The sequence below is a fragment of the Ahaetulla prasina genome, chromosome 1, assembly GCF_028640845.1.
Source record: "Ahaetulla prasina isolate Xishuangbanna chromosome 1, ASM2864084v1, whole genome shotgun sequence".
NCBI lineage: Eukaryota > Metazoa > Chordata > Lepidosauria > Squamata > Colubridae > Ahaetulla > Ahaetulla prasina.
The window spans coordinates 256428604-256454224 of record NC_080539.1 but is presented as its reverse complement, the minus strand read 5'-3'; the positions used below and the strand labels follow the sequence as shown (position 1 = coordinate 256454224).

The 25621-nt window shown below is 40.2% G+C and overlaps 1 protein-coding gene across 3 annotated transcripts in view; it reads left to right on the top strand.

The window, feature by feature from the left end:
- Window positions 1-25621, top strand: part of SYT7 (synaptotagmin 7) — a 275578-nt gene that overhangs the window by 206764 nt on the left and 43193 nt on the right. For 2 of the 3 annotated variants that reach the window (XM_058155459.1, XM_058155451.1), the window contains one exon: window positions 23950-24085. In XM_058155459.1, the coding sequence (XP_058011442.1) occupies window positions 23950-24085 (136 nt within the window). Of the gene's footprint in view, window positions 1-3261; window positions 3631-15787; window positions 15911-23949; window positions 24086-25621 lie in introns of all 3 variants that reach the window. The other variant, XM_058155467.1, reaches the window with a different exon arrangement.

The window sequence follows — 25621 nt, the reverse complement described above, 5'->3', positions numbered from 1 at the left end:
CCCACCATTCTTCCGATATTCTCAATAATTTAAAACTTGCACAGAATATTTAATTCCTAGCAAAATATGCAAGGGCAGCCGCATAGTAAATGAAGAGCCTTGATCATGAATTCCTTCTAATCCCTGCATGTTTCCTTCTGCGTTGTCTTATGTCATTATGATCAACCATGCCTGTTTTTCTCTTGTTGTTGGCTGTATGGGTAGCTATGTTGTGCACTGTGTTACTCAATGGCTTGTCCTGTGTGGTTAGTTGTGACAGCTTTCTGTACTTATTGTATTGTCTTTCAAGCTATATGTTCTGTCCTGTGCTTCACTGACTACAGATCATACCTACACGAGTTCTCTCACATCTACAGGTGTGTGGCCATCTTATATTTTTCCCTCCTATCCCTCCTGGGTTTTTTCCCAACTAGGCAACTAACTACACGTTATGTGCAGATGCATCTATTAGAGTCAATCAATCAATCTTTTACAGGTAGTCCTCGACTTACGACCACAATTGAGCGCAACGTTTCTGTTAAGTGAGACATTTGTTCAGTGAGTTTCGCTCCATTTTTTGACCTTTCTTGGTTCAATTGTTCAGTGAATCACTGCAGTTAATAAGTTAGTAGCCCAGTTGTTAAGTGAATCTGGCTTATCCATTGGCTTTGCTTGTCAGAAGGTCACAAAAGGGGATCACATGACCTTGGAACACAACAAAAGTCATAAATATGAACCAGTTGCCAAGTATCTGAATTTTGATCACATGATCATGTGCAAAGAGCGTTGCAAAGAGCGTAGCTATGAAAAACTGTCATAAGTCACTTTTTTCAGTTCTCTTTTAATTTTGAACGGTCATTAAATGAACTGTTACAAGTTGAGGACTACCTGTATTACAGTCACAGACCAGAATTAAAACATTAAAATAAATAGAACAAAGCAAAATATAATACTATATTACAGTTAGTGGTGAGCTCATCAATGGGCAGGCAAAGCCTGCCCAATTTTATAGATAATATAGTAGAATTTAGCTACACTCAAAGAAGCTGGATCCTACACTGATCCGATAGTAATAAAAGAGATCAGAATTCTCAGATATTTTACCAGGTACGGAATTATGATTCCATGAATCCTCATAGAGGGTACAATATAACAGGACATGGAGTTGTGGTTTCAATCACCCCTTTTCCACGGGGCCACAATCTCAGATCATATGGGACATTTTTGTATTGGCCCTCTGGAACTGCTATGACGAGAACATTACAACATGCTAGAGTTACTGCACTCTGAAATTTAGAGACTGTTGTATAGGTAGCTGGCTTATGAGTTGGGAGGGGCTGACGGCTCAAGAAAATGCTCATACATAGAGCAGACACCTATTAGAAGGGTCTCAGTACCATTTTAGTTTCATGACTTTAGAAAAGCCTTCTTTTGAAAATACAGTTGACAACGCATACAGGGTATTTTAAGGTGGGGCTCATCCAGGTTCCTAGTGTTTTTAAAAGGCAGACCTTTTACACTCCCCCTGCTTTTGGACTCCCAGTTTCCTTTTCTGAAATGGTCATTCTTGCTCATACAAATACTCCTGGGCCTCTCTCACACGCTCTATAGAGATATGTGTGTATATTACGTGTAGTTAGACTCCTAATGGACACTCCAAGCATTACGTTTTTCAAAACAGACCTGCCTCTTAAGATATTTGCTTAAAGACGTGTATATCATGCAGATGCACTCATTGAGAAGCTGTTCTTGGCTGCAGATATTCTTCACTGAGTATACGCTCAGTATTGCACAAAAATGTATCACTTTGTGAGATGCGAAATGACCTCCAAATCAAATCCACTAAGGGCCATAAGGGGAGTGGGGAGGCTGCAATTTGTCTGAATCCATAGAGATAGCCCTATGATCAAAAATTGCAAGTGTCATCCGGTCAGGTAGAGCCACACCAGACAAGAGACAATGGGCCATTTGTTCCCGTACTATCAAGAGTTAAGAGGAAAGCTTAAGCCCAGATTTTTCTGCTTTATGATGTGCTTCTGAGTTGCTTTAGGAGGATGAACAAGATGTGATGGCAAGAAACCTGTGGTGTTAAGCTCCGGTCCTTGCCAAACAGTCAAGAAGTAAACAAAGTCCATTTCAAAGAGCTAGGGCAAAATCAGTTAGTTGACTCTCCTCTTCATTAACTCTGCTAAAAAGAAACACCTATAGATACATACTCATAGTTCTACAGAACCTTTTCCTTGGCTTCTTTTTCCGTAGCTGACCAAAATTAAGCTCAGATGGGAGCAGGGGGAAAGTAACCACCGAAGAGTGTCAGTCATAAATAGGAAACAAATGGTGGAACTTCTGCTAACACATCTTGTCTTCTCTTAATTATAGCAACTCTTTGGCAGTGATAGAAGCTTGAAGAAACAGAGTTGCTAGCAGCAAAGCTAGTTCTTCCCTCACGCTGTTGCCTCAGTTTCCTTGCTCAAAGAGGAAATAGGACAGCGTTCAAGAACAGCAAACATTAAATCCAACACTCCTGTAATAATCCAAAATACCCTTGCCTTAGGTCGCTGTCTATAGATAGGTTCCTGGGGCTTTCACTGCAACTTCAACAGGCTGTAGAATGTGTGTTTCTGGTTCTCAGGCAGTTCTCAAAAGCATATAAAGCTGAGAGTAAAGAGGATAGACACCATTAATAATGGAATTACCTAAGAATATTATGATGTGCTCTGGAGGACAGTGCTACACCTACTCAAGAGAAAGATGGGGCTGCAACTTCACTGTGGGGGGGGGAGGAACAGAGCAGGATGTGTGACAGTTCTGAATATTGCCACCATTTCAAGGAACAGCTTCAGAGAGAGCCAATAGGGAAAGCAATTTTGGAATGTGTCACATGTCACAAGCAACCCAGCACAGGCACCAGGGAATTTGCCTTCAGAAAGCAGACTAATTAATTTTGAAATGAGGATTGGCATTCTGACTGTCCTTACAAGCTTGGGAGAAGGAAAAGGAGAAGTGGCTTGTGAGCACTCTCATGCTGAACCCCAAGATTGGAAAGGATCTTGTGGTCATGGAAGGGTACAAAATGGCCACAAGGCAGGGGACCTACGCTGCCAAAGATTCAGAATTAGAGGCACAGCTCCCAAGGACAGTCTGTCGCTTCCAACCATGCCTGGCTGAGAGAATGCTGTGCTGGGGCATCTTCTCTTTAACACTCTGCTTTTCCTTCCTCCAATTTTGCCCCTTTACCTTCTTCTCCTTTTTCTCCTTTTCCTCGCCCTCCACCTCCGTAAGTTTTGAGGATTCCACCATGTCCACAGCCACTACCCTTGAGTATATCCCCACCTCAGCAGGAGACCCGAAATGCCAGCGCCCGCGCACCCTCTTGCGCCAGCAAAGCCTCCAACAGCCACTCAGCCAGCATCAGAACCCCAGCCACAGCCAGCCCACCACCAGCCAGAGCCTGGGTCACCTGCAGTCCCACACCAGCTCCTCCTCAGCCACTGGCAACCCTCGGGGCTGTCGGAGTGGGCAGTCACGGCAAGGGACCTCCGCTGGCTCCAAGCAGAGGACAGCTGGTGGCCGTAGCCGCTCCAACCCTGGGAGCTGGGATCATATGGTGGGGCAGATTCGGAACCGAGGCTTGGATATGAAATCTTTCCTGTAAGTTTCTTTGCTCTTTTCACTTTCTTTCTGTGTGACTTGCATTTGTTTGTTGTTCTGTTTGGTGAATGTCCACTTGATAACTGCGGTGCAGTTAGCTTCAAGCTGATTGCAGACAAGTCAATAATTTGCCTGCCTTATTAGTTCGTCCTTTGTTGAGAAGCAACTTCTTCCTTTAAACTCCTCAAAACTTGCAACATGATGTGGAAGAGTCAATTCTCTCAGTACAGAAAAGACACTTCCTAATTCCGGGGAAGGAGGCTTTTCTTACTCTTACCTATTGCAACCATTCTAGTCCTTATGCAGTTTCATTTCTTAACTTTTCTAAAATGCTCAGTGAAAATCTTCAAATGTTTTTCACTTAACAGCCACAGATACAGACTTGGTGCCCTCTCAGAAAACAAGTACAGCGTAAAGTGTTTAGAATATGGAGAACAAGGTCTCAGAATAAGGGTCAAATTAGACAGTCTTCTAATTTATTCTCTGTCCGGGTAATGTAATTTTCTGCATCATTTGAGCAACACGGGGGAGGTGTGTGTGTGTAGCAGAATTGTATAATTGTATCACATCCTCAAGTTTTCAGAAGCTAATTGGGGGCTTCAGGGGCTAGAAGAAAGAAGAAGCCACAGCCACAAGTCTGCCGTAGCCTGTGGAGTGCAGTTTGATCACCTCTGCTGATAAAGGACAGAGCCATTGACTCTTGAGGGATTTGAATGGCTTCTTCTCCCTAGAATAACTTTGCCTTGAGTGGGAAGAAGAAGAAAACTAAGCGCTAAAGGAAAAATCTCTTTTGTGCACTGACCTTACGGGAGAGCTGGCAAATGTCTCTGAAAGGGATGCTTCGCTCGCTCCTTCTCCTTTGCAAAGAGTCTTGGTTTTCTTATTCATGACATCCTGCCTATCCTTCTTGTGAGCTGTAAAAGAAGATTTGTCAGAGCAGTTTGAAGTGTGTGTTATTTTTAATCTGTTTTCAATACTTTCCCTGTTGATGACAGTTTCTAAATTCCAAGCCTGGAGAAATAATCCGAAGCTTTGCTCTTCCCTTATCAAGAAGTGTGACAAAATCCATTATTTTCTTTGGAACGGGGTACCGTCAACTATCCTTTACATTTGGTTTGCCTGTACAATACTCTTTCTATTATCTTTTGATCTAAATGGGACATATCAAAGCGAGTTTGTGGAGTATGTAAATACTACAAAGTATATAGACATGTGTGTACTTGTCTTGTGTGTTTCCATGTCTGGAAAATCTTTAAGTTGTATTTTATATTCCAGTAGCTGAACACTACACTCATATTTACGTATCACTAACAATGCAAACACAAACGCATCTATATAATACTAGCACTAATATATTCTGCTTTCTTTCACTGAAAGTCAGGAATAGTTGAGATCAAAGATTCACATACACATAGAGATAATTGGTTTAGCCAAAAATACATTGTTTAGTGAACCTTACCTCATAATTATGTTTCAAGGTGCATAAAATTAAAGCAGCATAACAGGTCCAAGCTTGTTAAAAATATTTTGTTAATCAGATTTATAAACATTGTTGCAAGAAATGATGTAAAATTGTGTCTGTACTCTGTAGTATTAGGAGAACAGAGCCATCATAGAGCCATCTTGTAAATGTGTTATATAGGAATTACTATAGTTAATTACTAATAATTGCTGTTGTCTTTAGATATGCATGTATTCCCAAATAGAGCTAAAAGATAGTGATGAGGTACCCTTGATAATATAATGTCTATCAAACTTTGTTGCAAATAAACATAATGATTATGAGAATGGTAGCAGGATTGAAAGGTAAATTACATTACGAAAAATCAGAGGCAATTAATGTATTTAGTGAGAAGAAGATTAAGAAGAAGGAAAAATACTATTTAGAAGAACAACAGAAGAGGGAATTACTCACAGAAATCAAAGAAAATAATGTGCAAAGGCTTTTCATTTTAGAAAATATTTTGGCAAAATATTGGAAGAATATTTTAATATTTTAACTTTAACATCAGCATTTGAGCAATGTAACATTGGTAGTAATATCTGATGTTCTGAAGTTTTCAGGGAACAGCTTGACAAATATTTTTCAGGGCAGGATCTTATCCAAGTTGGTGTTTAATGATATTCCTTCTAGCTCTTTTTAAATTAATTATTACATTTAAAATATCCTTTAAGTGCTTTATTAATGCAACAGAGATAGCAGCTATTCTTCATAGATGCTTTCTGTAAAAGATAGATTTTTGCTGGAACAGGAGACAACAATCTCTTGCTTTTTCCCCCAGGCTAGATTTTTCCATTTATTTACAAAAGAAAAAAGTAGCTAGATGGATTGATCTGTCCAGCTCGAATTGGGAATAGACATTTTGGAGAGAGATTGAACTCAGTTGTACATAAATGAGGTTGCACTGAAATACTTTTGTCAAAGGTTTCCAATAGTGGGGTCCAATATTTAACTGATTTATATAGCAATGTTTCCAATCTTTTTTTTTTGTTTACATTTATACCCCGCCCTTCTCCGAAGACTCAGGGCGGCTTACAGTGTATAAGGCAATAGTCTCATTCTATTTGTATATTTTTACAAAGTCAACTTATTGCCCCCCCAACAATCTGGGTCCTCATTTTACCTACCTTATAAAGGATGGAAGGCTGAGTCAACCTTGGGCCGGGCTTGAACCTGCAGTAATTGCAGGCTTTGTGTTCTTAATAACAGGCTTTACCAGCCTGAGCTATCCGGCCCCTTCAGCTGAAACATGCACATGGTGATGATTTATCAATACAACAATGTCATGATACCCATATATATAAAATAATCAATTTCAGGCAGGCCACTCAATATGTTTTCTTTGGGCTGGTTTTTATCTTTATCAATGCTAACCTTAAACAGTTTTCCATCATTGGAGCTAGGGAGAATTTTTTTTCTATCCATGCTAATTAAATTGCAGGCAGTTATTTTTATTTTTTTAATTTATTTATCACATTTGGAACCTCCTGTCTCCCTCACAGAGGGACTCTGATAGTGATGGTAGTAATGGTGATGGTAGTGGTGCTTTCAAAATTATATATTTATAAAAAAAAAAAAAAGCTCAGAGTGGTTTACAAAGAAATTCTAAAAATAAAGATAAAGAATATCATAAAATGCAGCATTCAAATAATAAGACTATGATGAAATCCAGACGAGTCAAAGAGAACAAAAGACAAGGAAGAAGTGTCCAAAAACGACTTTAAAGAGGACAAGGAAAGTAAAATATGTTTTTTTGCTACTGAAAGAGCATGATAGATAGTGCTAGACGGGGCCTTTAAGAACTGTGGAACAAATTCATTTATTCATTTTTGTTTCTCTTGTCTTACAGATAGAGATAGTGATATATATATATATAGAGAGAGAGGCATAAAGATAAAATTTTACAGAGCCAGTGTTTTTACTTCCTAACCAATCAGCTCAACATCTAAAAACCATCAGAGAAAAACCTACAATCATTTAAGCAGCAATTTTGAGAATTCCAGCTGAATAGCCCGAGCAACTCTTCCCCTCCAATTAATGAAGAAGTGCCAAAAAAAGAAAGCATGGTTCCCTCCCCATTCTTCCTTCCTTCCATGGTTGTCTTGGGGAGATTTATTTAAAAGGCTCGACTACATTATATAAATTAATGGCTAAATGGCCCTCTGTTCTATTTTGAGACTCCAGAGAAATGGTGGAATGGCTCTACAAAGGCTTTGCTGCATTGAGAGAGGCAAAGCCTGAGAGGTGGACAATTGGAATCTGTCTAGCTTGCCCAAGCATCTCAAATCGCCTAAGAGAAGTGATGAGGCCAAAGCCCTATGTAGAAAGCGCCTCTAACTTTCTCTTCATTTACATGGTTCCTGGTTTATAGATGAATTTCATTTGAGCTCTGGGGGATTGTGGTCCTCTCTGCACAACATCATTTGCTTATTGATTGGAAAAAAAGCTTCCACTATAAATAAGAACAAGCTACTTAGTCCAATTGATGTTCCTTCTCAAGAAGCTACAGCTTTTTAATACTCTCCTAGCCCAAAGAGTAGAAAAGCCAATACCTTTAGGTTTATATTTAAAAAGAAATCTGGGTTTCCTTGTATCCAGTGTTGATGTATTAATCCTTTCTCGGCCCGAAGGAGGCTGAAATAATAAGCCCTTGCTGTCTGAAGTCAGCAGGCAAAATATTCATTGTGACAAAAATCGCATCTCCACCTTTTAAAAAGAGTTCTATAGGTTTCAAATTTAGAATGAAGATTAAAAACCTCATTTGAATCATTGACACTCGGGCAGGTTTGTTTATTTTTATTTATTTTTTTGCAACAGTAAGGAAATGTTTTGCCACTGTTACTGTCAAGGATGTTTTTCAACCATCCAATCTAGCCAACGACTCTGGGATTCCCTAAAATGCAGTCTGTTTCCATGAGGTAGTAAATGTAGTAATTAGTAACTGAGAAAAACAGCCACAGAAAACTAAATGTGAATTTCACATAATTTACATGACATGGTTTATATTCACATACAATGAATAGCGAATTTGCTATCTCTCTGCTGCCAACCTTTTCAGCTTTCGCAAATGGATGCAGGATCAAGCAGTAAATGCTTAAAAATCAATTTTCCTTTAATTTTGGTAGTCTGTTATGCAGCTAACAATAGTTAGCAACTAACCTATTTTATTTAATAAGTTTCTTAGGATAATTTTTAAAAAACAGCAGTTAAGACAGTTTCGAGCAGGGGTATCAAGCTCAATTTCATTGACAGCTGCATCTGGGTTGTGTTTGACTTTGGGGGGCTGGGTGGGCATGACCTGGGTGGACCAGTTTGACGTCCACTTGTGTTGGGGGCACCTGTGGTGGCACTGTGTGCTCTGCCAGTGAAAACAGCCTCCTAAGCTCCGTTTTTGGCTGCAACAGTCTCCTGCAACCATCTGCCAGCGAAAATGGGGCTTGGAGGGGCCGCATGCAGCCCTCTAGAGCTTCATTTTCACTGGCAGAAGCACTGTGGGCCAGTCCTTCACTGTTTCCAGGGTGGCCCTGCAGGCCAGATCCAAGCACCCTACAGGCCGGATCTGGGCCCTGGGCCTTGAGTTTGACACCCCTCATTTAGAGGTTTAAAACATAAGGAGGATAAACAAAAACAAATCCATGGAATAAAGCCATTCAATAGAAAAAATTCAGGGTCAATCAACTAAAGCTAACTCACTTCCCACCCAATGTATTTTTTTTAAATTAACATATGATCCAAACTTACTATGATAGTTTATTAAGGAATGCATAACATAATAAGGTTCTGCTAAAAATATCAATTTTTCCAATTAATGTACAGTTCAATGCTGAAAACTGATCAGTTTACGCATTGTATGTAGCAGTTGTCATCTGAAAATTTGAGTTGGGCTGAATGTGATTAATCCCTACACTCTCTCCACCTGTTGCTCAACCAATGCAGAATTTTAGATATCCTTGGTCATGAATTCATTAGGCACAATTAAAAGTTCATTCATGAATACCAAAGAATCCTCTATTCTGACAGAACTTGGGTGGAAGAACTGATATATTTTCCATTCCCTGTGGTGAAGTGTATAAACAGAAAACTAAGAATAGATCTGAGTATGTCATGCCAGTAGTGTTTGTACAATAAAACAACAATTCATAAAACTATTGTTTTCAGAGAGGATGATCTTTGGGGCATTGTCTACATAACTAGACTTTCTCTTTTTCCCAACTTCTGAACCCATCAATTCTACAGAATAAATATTGTGGTTGTGAAAGTGAGTGTTTCCTATGTCTCAATTTCTGTCCCATTAATCTAATGCCTTCTCAGTGTGATGGACCCTAATTAACATGGCTGCTGAAAATTATGAGCACTGAGGTCTAAGATATCTAAGAAAGTCTTCTTAGGAAAGACTGATCTATAACTATTTTTTATCATTATTATGTAATTGGAATAAATGAAATGAAGCTAAAGGTTAGATCATAACTGCAAGGAAAAGATGTATTTAAGCTAAGTTAATCCTTGGGTTCCTAAGGGAAGTTGATGTTAGGATTGAAATAAATCAAGATGTAACTAAGATCCAGGGGTACACATTATGGCCAGTTCATACTGCCAAAACTGTTTCCATGTGATAGCTACCATCTGTGCAACTTTGCTCTTTGTTTTTTGGCCAATATGGGAACAGAATGCTGGATTTGGTAGGTTTTGATCCAACCCTGTCCAACACTCCTCTAAAATTTATTCAAAGTGATAAAAACCAAAATGATTGCAAAGAGCTTCAAAAGCGTCTCTGACAACTGGGTATATGGTTAACCAAATGGCAAATCCAATTCTGTTTAACTTCATTGAGACAAAACCCTGTAGATTCACCTATATACTGACAGAGTCTGAGTACTCTGTCATCAGGAAAAAGAAGATGATGATGATTATTATTATTATTATTATTATTATTATTATTATTATTATTATTATTATTATTATTATTATTATTTAATTTTTATACCGCCCTTCTCCCGAAGGACTCAGGGCGGTGAACAGGCAAATAAAATAATACAATATATTACAATAAAACACATTTTAAAAAACTTATTCAAAATGGCCTAAATTTAAAATACCATACAAAATATAAAAATAAACCCCAATAAAATCCATATTTAAAAACCCTATTTAAGCCAGTCCTGCTCGAAAGAATAGATATGTCTTCAGCGAAAGGTCCGGAGGTCAGGAAGTTGTCGAAGTCCTGGGGGAAGATCGTTCTAGAGGGTAGGTGCGCCCACAGAGAAGGCTCTCCCCCTGGGGGTCGCCAGCCTACACTGTTTGGCTGACGGCACCCTGAGAAGACCCTCTCTATGGGAGCGTACCGGCCGGTGAGAGGCATGTGGTAACAGAAGGCGGTCCCGAAGATATCCCGGTCCTATGCCATGGAGCACTTTAAAGGTGGTAACCAACACCTTGAAGTGCACTCGGAAAACCACAGGTAGCCAGTGCAGCCTGCGCAGGATTGGTGTTATATGGGAGCCACGAGTGGCTCCCTCTATCACCCGCGCGGCTGCATTCTGAACCAACTGTAGTCTCCGGGTGCACCTCAAGGGGAGCCCCATGTAGAGAGCATTGCAGTAGTCCAGGCGAGAAGTGACGAGGGCGTGAGTGACCGTGCATAAGGCATCCCGGTCTAGAAAGGGGCGCAACTGGCGGACCAGGTGAACCTGGTAAAAAGCTCTCCTGGAGACGGTCGCCAAGTGTTCTTCAAAAGACAACCGTCCATCCAGGAGAACACCCAGATTGTGCACCCTCTCCATCGGAGCCAATGACTCGCCCCCAACAGTCAGCCGCGGTTGCAGCTGACTGTACCGGGATGCCGGCATCCACAGCCACTCAGTCTTGGAGGGGTTGAGCTTGAGCCTGTTTCTTCCCATCCAGACCCGTACGGCCTCCAAACACCGAGACAGCACTTCGACAGCTTCATTGGGGTGGTCAGGGGTGGAAATGTACAGCTGGGTGTCATCCGCATACAGTTGGTAACTCACCCCAAAACCACTGATGACCTCACCCAGCGGCTTCATATAGATGTTGAAGAGGAGAGGAGAGAGAACCGACCCCTGTGGCACCCCACAAAGGAGGCGCCTCGAGGTCGATCTCTGCCCCCCTGCCAACACCGTCTGTGATCGGTCGGAGAGATAGGATGAGAACCACCGAAATACGGTGCCTCCCACTCCCAGTCCCTCCAACCGTCGCAGCAGGATACCATGGTCGATGGTATCAAAAGCCGCCGAGAGATCTAGGAGAACCAGGGCAGAGGAATAACCCCTATCCCGGGCCCTCCAGAGGTCATCCACCAACGCGACCAAAGCTGTCTCCGTGCTGTACCCGGGTCGGAAGCCGGACTGGAACGAGTCTAGATAGACAGATTCATCCAGGTACTGGGGTAACTGATGTCCCCCCACCCCCCCAACAACCTCCGCCACGAAGCGAAGGTTGGAGACTGGACGGTAGTTGCCCAAAACAGCTGGGTCCAGGGAAGGCTTCTTGAGGAGGGGCCTCACCACCGCCTCTTTCAAGGCGGTGGGAACAACACCCTCCCTCAAAGAAGCATTGACAATCCCCTGGAGCCAGCCTCGTGTAACCTCCCGGGTGGCCAGCACCAGCCAGGAGGGACACGGGTCCAATAAACATGTGGTGGCATTCAGCCGCCCCAGCAACCTGTCCATGTCCTCGGGAGCCACAGGATCAAACTCCTCCCAGATGGTCTCAACAAGACTAGCCTCCATCTCCTCGCCTGGAACTACCCAGTTTTGGTCCAAACCGTCCCGAAGCTGAGCGATTTTGTCAAACAGATACCTGCTGAAATCCTCAGCACAACCCTGTAAGGGATCATCGCCACCCTCCTGATGAAGAAGGGAGCGAGTCACCCTAAACAGGGAGGCTGGGCAGTTCTCTGCTGACGCAATGAGGGTAGAGACATAGGCCCGCTTGGCCTCCCTCAATGCCACCAGATAGGTCTGGGTAAAAGACCTAACTAGTGTTCAGTCAGCTTCGGAAGTTGAGGTCATTAATAGTGGAAAGCCCCATGAAAATGTTAATTCTGTGCAAGGTGTCTATGAAAAATATAGAGTCCATGTTAGAAATCATTAGAGAAGGGCTTGGAAATAAAAAGTGCCAATATTGCAATGCTTTTGTACAACTCTATGGTGTGCCCACATTTGGAATACTATATACATTTCTGATTACCCCATCTGTTAAACGACATAACAAAGCAGAGACTTAATGATCCTTTTTGAACCCTCACACAGACACACTCAAGACAAGAAGAAATACTTCCCATTTTGAAGGATTCAGGAGCCCAAATAGCTAAACCTACGGCATGGTGCTTATCTTCTCCTTTAAAATCATCAAGCTTTTTTATAACTCTTTATTTCAAAGAGCATTCCTATCATTATTTGTTATAGTCCCTGCTGTTAACCTAACAGTTCTGTTTGGAAGCAAGACAAGCTCTTCAAATTAAGGTCCTGGTTTTTCAAACTCAGGGGATGCAGAAGATATGCAGAGCCATATACATTTATAAATTAAAATAATTATAACAATGTGACTGGGCTTGTAAGATGACATAATTTAACTGCAGTTGTGGAACAGTGAGGCACAGAGAAACTAGGAGTCTGTGAGTCTGTGAATTGTCTTTGGCTATTATTGAAAATGAGAACAAGCACTTTAGCCTTTGCATCACTTTGGATTCTGAAGTACATAGAAGGCCCCTGAAGACAGAGCAAGCTGTTCATTACATGTTATTCCATTAATGTGTGAATAACTCATTATAACTATTCTGAAGGACAAGTGTAGAATTAAGGTGCCTTTCCTATCTCCTGAACTATTCTCTCCTTGCTTCCTTCTATGTGGATGTAAGATACAGAAGCATTTTATAGAACAGCCTGAGAAAGTCTCAAAAATGTGGGAAAGGTTGAGAGGAGTTAGGACTGCATAAAATACATATAGAAATATTTCCTTTTCTGATAGACAACTAACATTGGCAGAGATGTTCTTCTAGATATTATGAACTATCTCAGTCATCCAGCTGCAGACTCTTCTTCTTATTTCATTAATTTTTAAAATGGCTGCCAGATTGAACTCTCCTGAATGTATATCTCATCAAACATATGGTAAATCAGTCTAAGAATCAAAACAAAAATGTGCCCCCAATCTTGCTTTAGCATTTCAGAAATTGGGTTGCTTTACCTCTAGCTATTTTGGGAATTGCCTGCTTCATCTCTGATCCAAACAAAGCTCCCTTCAGAATTTCTAGGCTTCGTATGTCTTCCTACCAAATGACAGAAGAGAAGTAAGCCACTTTTTAAAGTTTTTACTGAAATTTTAAATAGATTAATACTATATGAATAGTTTCCCCTTTCACCCAAAAAAACATGAGTTACACAATCATTTCTGAGAAATGTATGGTGGCATTTGCAAATGTGGCTTCTCATTCTGAGGAAATGGTGCTTGCCAAACTTTAGGAAAATAAAAATTACACTCCCTAACCTACTTATAATGAGGGTTCAAGCTTTATTATGGCAATATTCAATATTGCTACATATTAGACAGTTATTCTTGGATCAAACCCACAAAATCATTTTTCCTACTCCAGCAAGCTCAGAATTTGGAACGCATCCAAAAGATGAATATAAACCTCCATCTTTTCCCCCTTCTTGAGGAAGGCTGGAGTCATATGCAGAAGCACCCTTCTTATGGCATGGGATTCCACTGCAAAATTTTAGTGTAAGTCGCAAATATCCAATTACTCAAAACTAAACTTCCCAGACAGGCCTGTGTGTCTGATCCAGAATAAGGAGGTGATGTAAAAGAAATGATGAATAATATATATATTTAAAATAGCCAATTTATAGCATAATGTGTCACATAAACAAATACTTTAGCATACTTCTAATTTTATTGCCATAGATTACTTCTCTCACTGTTGAAGTTTCTATGGAAATCCTTGATTATTTACAGGACAAACAGACCAATATGACACTCACAGGCTTAGACTTTGCTCTGGGTTATATTTTAAGCTTTGAGCCAAACCAGAGCAAGATCCTGCTGATTAAAGATCCTGCTTCTTTGTTGATTTATATCCAAAACTGTATCATTATCTGTTTATTAAACATCTTTGAAACTCAAATAAAGAGGAAAGAACAAAGGATGATGGCCAGTCGCAATGTATTTGAATACCCCATGACATTTAGCCTGTCATAATTGCTCCCTTTTCTAGTTCCATGTCCTTTCACAGACATTTATTTGGTCTCTGGTACATTGCCGCTCAGACAGCTTCAGATTTTATCACAGAATTCCTACTCAAAGCCTCTTTTAGTTCCGGAATTATTTGACCCAGTCTGAATTCAGCTACTGTATGTGGAAGGTCTCACAAGATGACAGCGAGCAGACACCGCATACTTGATATATGAATGACATTGAAACTGCAGTCACAGCATTGTTTTTTGATGCACAACTGTCTTTTGCACCTTGGGGTAATAACACAGCTGCTGGCCAGCAAAAGGCCAAAACATTCTTGTTTAGAACAAAAATGTCTGGAGTTCTCTAAAACTTAGAAATCAGCTTTAAAATCACATTGGACACAAATTTACAAGGCCTATACATCAAAGTGGAAAACCTCTGTTTTCTGGTTGGGATTTCAGATGGCCATAACATCCTTTACTGTGATTTTTTATTTGACCATGATAAGATTAAATATATGCAAGGATTTGAGTAATAGTCTCCATTATTCTGCAAAAGATGGAAAAATATGAAATCCTAGCCCCGAACAATAAACAGTTTTAATTGTAGCAATAATTGCCAATGTACTTCATTGCTATTGACCCCAGAGTAGTTTCAATAACTACATTCCAATGACTTCACCTAATCGCCAGCTATTATTTATTTATCTGTCAAATTTTTATAGCCGCCCATCACATGAGAAGGGACTCTGACTAGCGCACAATAATCATTGTTGATAATGCCAAAATATCTAGTGCTTCTTAATAACTGTGTAGCAAGCTACAATTTTGTAAAATATACTGCAACATGTGCAGTTATTTATGCAACACAATTGTTTCAAACTGCCATCAGCAATCAGTGGTATCCTAATCCATTTTCATCTGTGGTACCTTACTGAATGGCTTGCACCAGTAATTCTCTCGACCCAAATTACTTCACCAGATTATTGGGGAGATAAAAGGATGAGGAAGAAAATATCACAAATGTTATTTAAGCTCAGAATATAAATCTATTAAATAAAAATAATAAATGAACCAACGATTCTGGAAATAGATCAAATGTCTTATCTGTGCCAAAGAATGGCCAATGTAGCAAGATGCTTTTCTCTTGAAAATTTGCTGCTTAAGCTCTGTCTTACGCAATTCTCTTTTAATAAATTCTTTTGTATCTTCTAACCTCTGTTAATTCTTGCTCTGAATCTTGTCAAAGAAGATTGAGGATTTAATGTGTATTGTGGGAAGAGTAGTTACATATTATAGTCTCCTTTTCATTGTAGTTTTAAAATATTTGTGTTCCTTCTAGTTTCTTGTCTTATGCTTTGTTCTTTTTTCTCTTTCCTGTCTGCCTCTTTTACCTGCATCCTGCTCACTGAATCTGGGGCCTCTTCACTCCCCTGGATGGATCACCCCTGGACAGGGAAGGCCGTATGGTGGTGCTATCACTTGTTTTGGGGCTCTCAGAACAGGACGACTTTGCCAATATACCTGATCTACAAACTACTGGGAACCAGCAGAACCAGAATTCTCAGGGGGACAAGAGGTATGAGTAGGAGACAGAGGCTTTCAACCGCAAGAACCAGCAAGAGGAAAGAGAGCCTTCCATCCTAGCCCAACGAAAGAATGGAAGGCTGGTTCTGGAAATAGAAATTCTCAACTCTAACTCACTCTAAGACCATCCTGCTGGCATCCTTGTTCCCCTGCTGGTTGCTGAGTTTCTCTAGGAAAATCACTGGAATCTCATGGCTATTTTCTTCCCCCAAATGCATGCTGCGTACTTAACTCACATAAATCCTAGTACATTTCTCCAATTTCATATAGTCCTTTTACTTATATCCCTGAAAATATATGAACACAGAGTATATGTCCCACTACAAGAATTTCTCTATCTCTCACTAGCACACGCACACACACACACACACACACAAGCATTTACAAACTGAAGAAGAAAAGAAAATCTCAGTTCCTGGGTTGAAGACTAGCCTTGAGACAAATCCATTTCATGTGACGATTGCATGCAAATTCAGAAGTAAAGTGGAATTTTGTGTAACATTGACTAAAAACTACATTTCTACTGAATGTTCTAGGAATTGCTTCCAAATATATTTATAAAAATAAATGGGACAGTATTTTTTGTCTATTACTTACCAAGATTTAACCAAAAAGGACATGAGTTGATTTTACTTCATAAAATTAGTTCAGGGTCAGCAGGTTTGTTGTAAAAATAGAGAGGACATAATATTCAAATGCTATAAATGTCTGCAAAAAACAATAGGTTTGAAGAATAAAGAGATAAGCTGATATTTATTGCCTGTCAACGGTCATGATCTGTTATCAGAATGAAATTTCTTGAAAATGAACCTAGATTTTAAGGGGACAGGAAGTTTACTCAGTTATAATGCTGAGAAATCTTGGTGGAGAATTCTTCTCTGTAACCTGCCCAACTAAAATATAATGTTTACAGATGTGGCAAAGAAAATGGTTTTTTTAAAAATATAGTCTTGCTGGAGTAAACTATAGAGGGACTTAGACCATCTTCATAATGAATTACCATCATAATGAAGCCCATTAGTTAGATAAATTCTAGCCCCAAATTAAGGTACAACATTGTTATAGTTAGAATGGCCTTTATTTGGCTTTTGGATGTCCTAAAATAAACTACCTAGTAGTAAACGTATTGCCACTCCATGCTAAGCTATAAATAGTCTCTCATTCCTTGTTCTTCCTCTTCCCTACCTTCTGCTCAGTCAGTTAAAGAGATTTACTAAGGTATAGATGTTTAACTCATAGAAGGAGCTAAACAATAGGTAGTCCAAGAAGAACTGCCTAGCTAGCTAGAGGCATGGCTCTCAATAGTTCTCACATGGGTGTGAAATGGTGTGAAGGAGCAGATTTCACAAAATCAGTGAATTAATTTATTGGCATCATTTCTCACCTACCAACTATTTTTAACTGTGTTGAGGCACTGTTTCACTAAGTATTTTCCCACTTCCCATTTGATGGTCCAGGTGCAAGCTTCACATGGCTTTTTAAATGTATAATGTAAGTAGTAGTAGGTGAACAATCTCTCAAATCATTGCAGTGCTCTAGGAGAGGAAACAACCTGCGTTGGCTCATGTTCATTCCATAATGCATCTCTACTTGATAAGCTTAACTTAGTGAAAGTATTCTTTGTTGTGCAGTTAATAAGCAATAGCCAATGAAGGATATCTTTCTAGAACTGGTTATGAAGACCAGTTCCAGTTTTATAACATCAGCTTGTGTGAGACATTCCAAGTTAGAAGTCTTAATAATTTACTTTATTGTGGAACCTTGGGCCCACATTCATTCACAAATCATATGTGTGTGTTTTCTGTATTTATAAAACAAAACAAAAAGAAAGCCACTGCAGTGGGCCCTAATCAAATCAGGACAGTGGGGGGAAAATACCATCCTCCCCAACCTTTCTCTTATACTTTGATGAAAAGTCTTGCTTTCTATAAGCTGAAGGGAAGCTAACGACTTATCTCTTAGACAAATAGCAACTTCAGAAGGCCAGTTTTCCTTTAAGAAAAGAAGCCCCTTCTATTCACTGTATAACCAATCAGGTATCTCTGAGAGTCCATATTTTAGTATTTATTCATTTGTTAATACTCAAAAAAAAATGAAAGAACTTACAATAGCTTCAGCATGCACCTATTTATTTAATTATTACTGTTATTTAAGCAAACATTCAACAACAGGTAAAAAAAAATCAGTATAAGACCACATAATAAAGCAAAATATTTAAAAAAAAACCACAATGCAAAGTAACAGGATAGATCTAGGCCCATTTAATAATTTCTATATCATTGTGTAATTTGAAAACTGGGTTACAGATGGCTAATAAGGAAATTCATCGATCTTGCTATAATTATGGGTTAAATGTTTAGGATATATTCCACTAATACAGTTGCTTCACTGTATTCCAGTGTACACACTTTGTATTTCTTTAGCATTTTTTGTATTCATCTTTAGCAGGAACAGGAAGACCTAATGTCAGGCAGGTACAGTAGACTTTTTATAAAAATGCCCTAGATATGCCTTGGTAGGATCATGCATGATCTATATTTTAAAAAAGTAAAGCTAGTGTCTTCAGTTTCATCTGGAAAATATTCATATTGTCAGATCAAATGCAAATGTTACCAGAGCAAACATTTCCTTCTGGAAATTTTGTGATAGGTCAGGATAAATAGGTTACGCGTCTTCTAAATCAAAGATGCAGAGATCTTGTAACATTATTGTAAGAGAGGATTAAAAGCCATACCCTGACATACCTCAGGGTCGTGATGGCGAACCTATGGCATGCGTGCCAGAGGTGACACACAGAGCCCTCTCTGCTGGCACATGCACCGTCGCCCCAGGTCAGATCTCCGTGGCGTTTCTTTCATGAGCTTCTGTTTCCCTGCAAATGAGGAAACAGAAGCTCACGAAAGAAAAAGATCTTACCTCTTGCTGCGCTGCCGGTGTTGGGATACCCCGCCTCCAGCCAGCCAGCTGGTCTTCGGGGCTCTGCTGCGCATGTGTGCATGTCTGCGCATACACATTTGTGCACACCTTTCATTTTGCTTTGCAGTTTGGGCACTCGGTATCTAAAAGGTTTGCCATCACTGCCTTAGGGGCTTCAGATATTTGAAATAAATCCCATACAATGGGAAGCAAATTTCATACAATCAGTTATCTGAATCAAAAATCATTTGGTTACTCCTTTCCTTTGACCTTGGTTTCCTGTGAGATCTTTTCATAACTAGTACCGTGTATGCAGTAAACCTGCTGGCCAAATGTTACTCGGCCCACATTGTTCTGAGAATACCCTCAGCATTGATCAAAATTAGGCCATGCTAATTATGTCAGTCCTTTACCCATGTCCCCCTTCCCTCTAGATCAGTGGTGTCAAACTCGATATCATTGAGGACTGCATCAGGATTGTGTTTAACTTTGGGGGGCCGTGGGGGTCTATGGCCAGCATGACATAACTCATGTCAGGGGTGCCTATGGTGGCCTGAGTACTCTGCCAGCGAAAACTGGCTCTAGTCCTTGTTTTCTGCCACAACGGCCTCCTGTAGCCCTCTGCCAGCAAAAATGGAGCTCCCCCAATCTCCGTTTTCTCTGGCAGAGGGCTGCAGGAGGCCATCACAGCTGAAAACGGAGCCTGGGATAGGCACACTCAGCCCTCTTGAGCTCTGTTTTTGCTGGCAGAGGCACTGCAGGCCAGTTCTTCACTGTTTCCAGGGCGGTCCCACGGGCCAGATTTAAGCACCTCGTGGGCCAGGTCCAGCCTGCGGGCCTTGAGTTTGACGCCCCTGCTCTAGATACTGATGTGTAGAAGAGATTAATGTAATTGGCCCAGCAAATTGCAGCCTTCTGCAATGGATCCCTTGTGGACTGGACAAATATTACCAGCCATGATAATATTGGAATGGGATGCCAGTTTCAAGCCCTCGGTTTTCTTTCCGGCCTGTTTCATGGAAACATGTCTCTACTTGTTCCCTTTCCAGCTGTGTTCAGTTTGTTCTTTGCTTCCCTATACACACCATGCTGTTTTCACTCCTCTGTGCTCTTTCCCCTGCATCTCCCTCCACTTTTGTGCCTTGCATCCCTTCCTTTTCTCTGTCTGCTTGGCCCTTGGAATGCTGATCTTGCCCAGTGGTTGCAACAAGCCTTGTGATGCAGTCGGGGTGGGCGGGGGGGGGGGTTGCCTGCTGGGAGGGTTCTGGTTGCACTCCAGCCACATTTGACTTCGGCCTCTCTCCACTAACCTTGTTTGCAGTGAGCCTATGAATTTCTCATGCCCTGTGTGTGTCTCTATCACCCCCACCCCACCTCTTCTCTATAATATCTCCTTCTGGCACTTTTCTTTTTTTCTTTCTAGTCTTTCTACTGTTGCTGCCTGATCTTTCCTCCATTGTCAGCTTTGGCAACTCCAGTCCAGTGCCTTGTCCTGTGGGTGTGCTGTTTCTCCCTTACTAATGTTTGTGAGTGAGTGAATGTGTGTGTGAGAGAGTGTGTCTGTGTATGTGTTTGTGTGTTTCTCTGTCTTACCCACTTCTTTCACTCTATTTCTGTTCTATCAGGAGGCACCATGCAGATCCTGTAATAGAAGACCTTCTTCCTTTTTAGCTTTTTTGTGTCTCTTTGCTTTTCTTATGACTGCAGCATTCATGAACTCCCAGACAGCTTTGCAGCTAATTCAGTATAGTATGGTTGCAAAAATAACTTTGGATTTGTCATAACTTCTGACAACTGATCTCACACATATGCTTACACTTTCTCTAATATTACACACACCCGTACACACACTTATTTTTAACTTTTTTTTCTTCTTCAGCTATTTCAGTCTCTTTTATCTCTGTGTGCATGTGCCAGTCTCTATTCCAGGTATACACCGGCAGCATGTCTAGTTCTTTGCATGTGTCCAGTCTGTCTCAGAGTATAACCTTTCTAGCTGAAATTTCCTATGCCTTGGTCTATCCTTCTGCATATATCTAACAAGCTTGAACCTGCCTCTGTATGTTATTTGTTTATTGCTCTATTTCTTGATAGCTGTATTTTTGATTCTGGAAGGATGAGTGTGTGAAAGATTCATCTGCATGTTTGGATACTTATAGATGTGCATGTGATAAGCCATTGCAATAGTTCATTGGTGCATCTAACACTTTGCGTTACATCAAACGAGATTCATATCTCATCATGGTCTTGGAAGTTTTCTCCCTTAACATCTGTCTGATATTATTTGTCTGTCTGTCACTGAACACTTTGTCTGTATATGTTTCTTTGGTTCTTTTTAAGTCTCTTACTGATAACTTCAGTGAGTCTCTTCTGCTGACAAGATTTAAGCCTGGTGTTGTGGTTGAAAACAGCCAGCTTTAGGCTTACTGCTCTATAAGCCTTTCTCTGCGTTGGGAGACCTCTCTTTTTAGAGCTCCTTGTGTAACATGCAGGAAGAGCCCCAGCATGTATTCTTATAACTAAGACTGCAGCTCAGGAATAGAACTGCATGCATGGCTTCTATATTGGAAGGCCCCAGTAGGAAGTGGTGGGAAAGGCTCTGCCGGATACCACTGAAAGTTGCATCACATCAGAACAAATGCAATTGGCTTAGATGGAAAAATAACCCCATCATCCTCAAGGCATTCATATGTTCCGATGATTTTTAAAGAATTTTGCCCTGAATGGACAAACAAAACCTACCACCCCTGGCCATTCTCTGGCACATTCAGCCCTGTTGGTAGTTATTTCTTGATTATGCTAGATATAGTTATTGTCACATGTTAGTGTAATAAAGGCCTTTGCTTTTCAAAACTCTCCTTCTGATGTTTTTAATTATCAACTGTGACTTCAGAAATTGAAAGTGGCATTCCTATTTTCCTCCCAGCATCAGTCACTAGGCTTTGTGATGGGTGACCTTTTATGCCTTGGTTAACATTCAGGGCCCTGCACTTCCTATGCCACCATAGGAATAGACTTGCTGTACTTCTGGCAACCAACATAGAGGTATTTCTTTAACATTTTGCTCCTTCCAATCACGGGGGCTAGTGAAGAGAAATACTACCACTCTGGGATGCACTTTCCCTGTCTCTGAGGAAACATATAGAACATCACAAATGATACACAGTAATAACTGTGGATTATGGGAGTACTATAAATATTTTAAAAATATAAAACTCTTCCATAAAATCCACCCAAGGGGCCTCGAAAGAGCAAGTTTCTGGCCAAGTAACACATACTGCAGGTCCCTCCAAATGAAAATTTAACATTTCAAACAAAGAACATCTACCCTAGATTTGTTCAGTATTTTCCTCACACTCAGAAAAATTGGAGTGGAAGGGGGCAGGTTTTCTAACTTTCTACCTTTAAACGTAAAATGTATTTGAACTCAAATATTATTTATTTAATTGGGCACTAAATACTGCATTTATTCTTCAACGTATCCAAAAACGATGTTCCATAAATTCTCTTCCATGTCTTTGTGTATCATATGTGGATCTCAATATGTCTTTGTTAAATGTCCAGCCTCTGGAAATTGTAACCAGCTCTCTCATTCTGCATCCATTGTCCCAAATAGTTTTTCAGACAATAAGATATTTATATCTCTCCCCCTATAGATGTCCTTTTCACATCCTAATGCCCACCAGTTCCTCTCTTTTTTTTTCCTATCTCACTTCTTTGTCCTAAAATCCAAACTTTCTTATGCCAGATGTAATAATATTCCATCCTGACTAACTGAAAATGTTAGATTCTTTTATGTTTGCTAAGGCTTGTCAGGAGGAGAGGACCACTGATTAAAATAAAAGCCAATGAGAAACATATTTCATGTTTGAATCCCCTGGTAGGAAGCAGGAGGCTAGGTTTTAAATATGCTTTGGTGAATCTATAATTCAGTGTGTTGTACATGTGGAATAAGTCATGTTATATGGAGATCCACATTGAATGTTTTATTAACAGGTGAAATAAGTTCTTATCTGTACGAAAGGTCTTACTTCTCAGCCCGACTTGAGAGTCCATAACTATGCTGTTGTAGAAACACAAAGAAAACCAGGGTTTGCCAAGTTGCTTTTAGTTACAATTTCCCTCTCTGCTGCAAAAGAAGTAAGCTGGAAGGCAGTTGCTACATATGCTCTATCATTGATAAAGCTCAGTGGGGCATAATCAGTGGATAATAAGATAATACTGCAACAGCTTGGTTCATCTGGCAAAAGTAGGCTACAGTGGAGAGATTTAACTCAGGTTGTGTCATGTTTTGGACTAGAGATGTGATCTGTCACAGACAATCTATCCTAGCTTTTTGACTCTGCTCCTTTTCTAAGGCCCTGTGAGATATCCCTTTGTCACCCAGCACTGAGGTTCCCTAGGTGCTCTGAGTACACTGTCTGAGAAACCATCTGCTATACGTCATCTCAGAAATTGCCTGTCAAGGAAAGTAAACAAAAGCACTTCTCTCTTTGACAGAGGGAATTTTGTGTTTGGAGAAGGTTAATGGCCTGTGAGGTAGGAAGGGAATTGGCAGCAAGCTCCACAGCAAATCCAACCAGCATTCATGATCTGGCTCATCCTCATGAGATAATGAGAGCCAATGTGGTGTAGTGGTTAAAGTGCTGGACTAGCATCAAAGAAATCCAGATTCAAGTTCACCAGGAAACATCACGTTGACTTAAGAGCCAGTTCTTTCGTTCAGCCTAAAATCTGACCAGAGTTTTTGGTATGGTGATAAATTGAAGGGAGATCTCCCTGTAAAACTACTTCGAGCTCCTGGAGAAAAAGCAGAATAGAAGTCTGAAAACAATATGTTGTTTTTATCATCCTTCTCATTAGTAATCATTACCGGGGGAAAACTGAGCAATACCACTTAACAGTATATATCAGGAAAAGATGGGCCACAAATGAAAGAGATCATGATAAATTCAAAACTATATATCAGATGTTTAAATGGTAATACTGCATAATTTTTGTTACTTTTCTACTGTTGAATGGATCTACCATCATATATACTCTTTCTCCCTATTACAAATACTGAGTTTTTATTATGTTCAAAACATATGTAAAGGTTTCCCTTCTCTCCCACAGATTACCCTCTGGAGGGAAAGTTGTCAACACAACACCAGTGCCAGGTCAGACCCAACACGAGGACACTGATCACAAAACAGAGCCCCGTTCATCTGTCTCAGACCTTGTAAATTCCCTTACTAGTGAGATGTTGATGGTAAGTGTTGATAGTTTTCCACTGGTTTTACAATATCTGTTAATGCATGATTTGGAGAAAAGAAAGGCCTCTGTATCCCCTTACCTCGTTTCCTCCAACCATGTCCACCCCATAGCAATTGGTGCCTGTCACCATCAAATCAAACATGGCATATTTTCAAAATCTAAAGGAAAGGCTTGAAGATCACCAGATCTTGAGATTTCAGTGAACTCATATGAAATCTTATGATGAAATTGTGCAATTCATGCAAAACTTGCTAGAAAAACTCACATTGATACTACCAAAATCTTGATAGACATATCCTTCCAACAATATTTGAAGCAACTTTGCAAGGGTTGGTCATTGCACAAGCCAGCACAACATTGACATGGACCTGAAAAGGATGTTCAAGTGTTTTAAATGCTAGCTGTGCATTCTCCCCATGAAAGGAACTACATAAACTGTATAAGCTGTTTCAGCTATAAATTCATCTTTGAAAATCTGACTCTTTCCCCTATTTCCACTGTAGCATCTTTATTCCTTGTCTTTTTCATCTCCTCATTGAGCCTTTCCCCATTATACTAACCATGACACAGGCATCCCCATCTAATTTTCTGCTTTCATCTGAGGTAGCCTTAACTTATTCCTCAGCTTCTGTATTGCTAAAAGAGTGTTCCCCTCTTAAGCAGGCAACAGTTTTGGGACTTCACTGTGGGTCACTGTACTGCACTTCATTGACCATTTTAATGTTTTTTCCTCCTCCCTATTGTTACATTTTGTAGCAGGATTGCTAAAGTAAAGTCAAAAATACAAAAGGTAAACAGTGAAGCAAACAATAAAGCATCATAAACAATTCACTTCAAAAACACTAAACAAAAAAAGAAAAAACTCCAAAATTAAAGAACCCACAGGGAAAAAATTAAAAACTATACATACACACACACACATCCCATAAACACAATTTTCAATTCTGGCATGAAGAGATTATATTTAAACACACACACACCTCTATGTAGTTGTTAGCTATTCTTTTCAATATAGGTTCAAAAAATTCTGTTCCAGAGAGTCGGCTGGGTGAGGATATACAAGCTTATTTTTCCCTCTTGCTTCACCGTTGCAATACCTCCAACACCATCATCGATCAATTGCTAAGGGTTTGGCATTTGGTTTAAAAATGTCTTGGTTTAACGGAGGAGACATACATGGGAGTGTTGGATGAAACAGTGCAAGAGGCCCTTATTCTTTCCTCTGCCCAGACTTCACCTGTATCACCTGTCATTACTTTTGAACGTGACTTTAATACCCTGAAATGATGACAAGCATGTGTATGTGAGTAACCCAGACAACAGGGTCAAACAGACAAAGGATCCACATTGCCATTGTGTAACAAAATATTTCCTTTCCATGCAGGCCTCTGGGATACTTGTCACCCAGGTCTGGTTTGAATTTTGATGGCTGGCTAAATACACCAGTCTAGCCAACTGTCCACTCTCATCCCATGTTAAGGATAACATTAGATGGCATTCCCCCTCCCCCATACACACACACACACACACA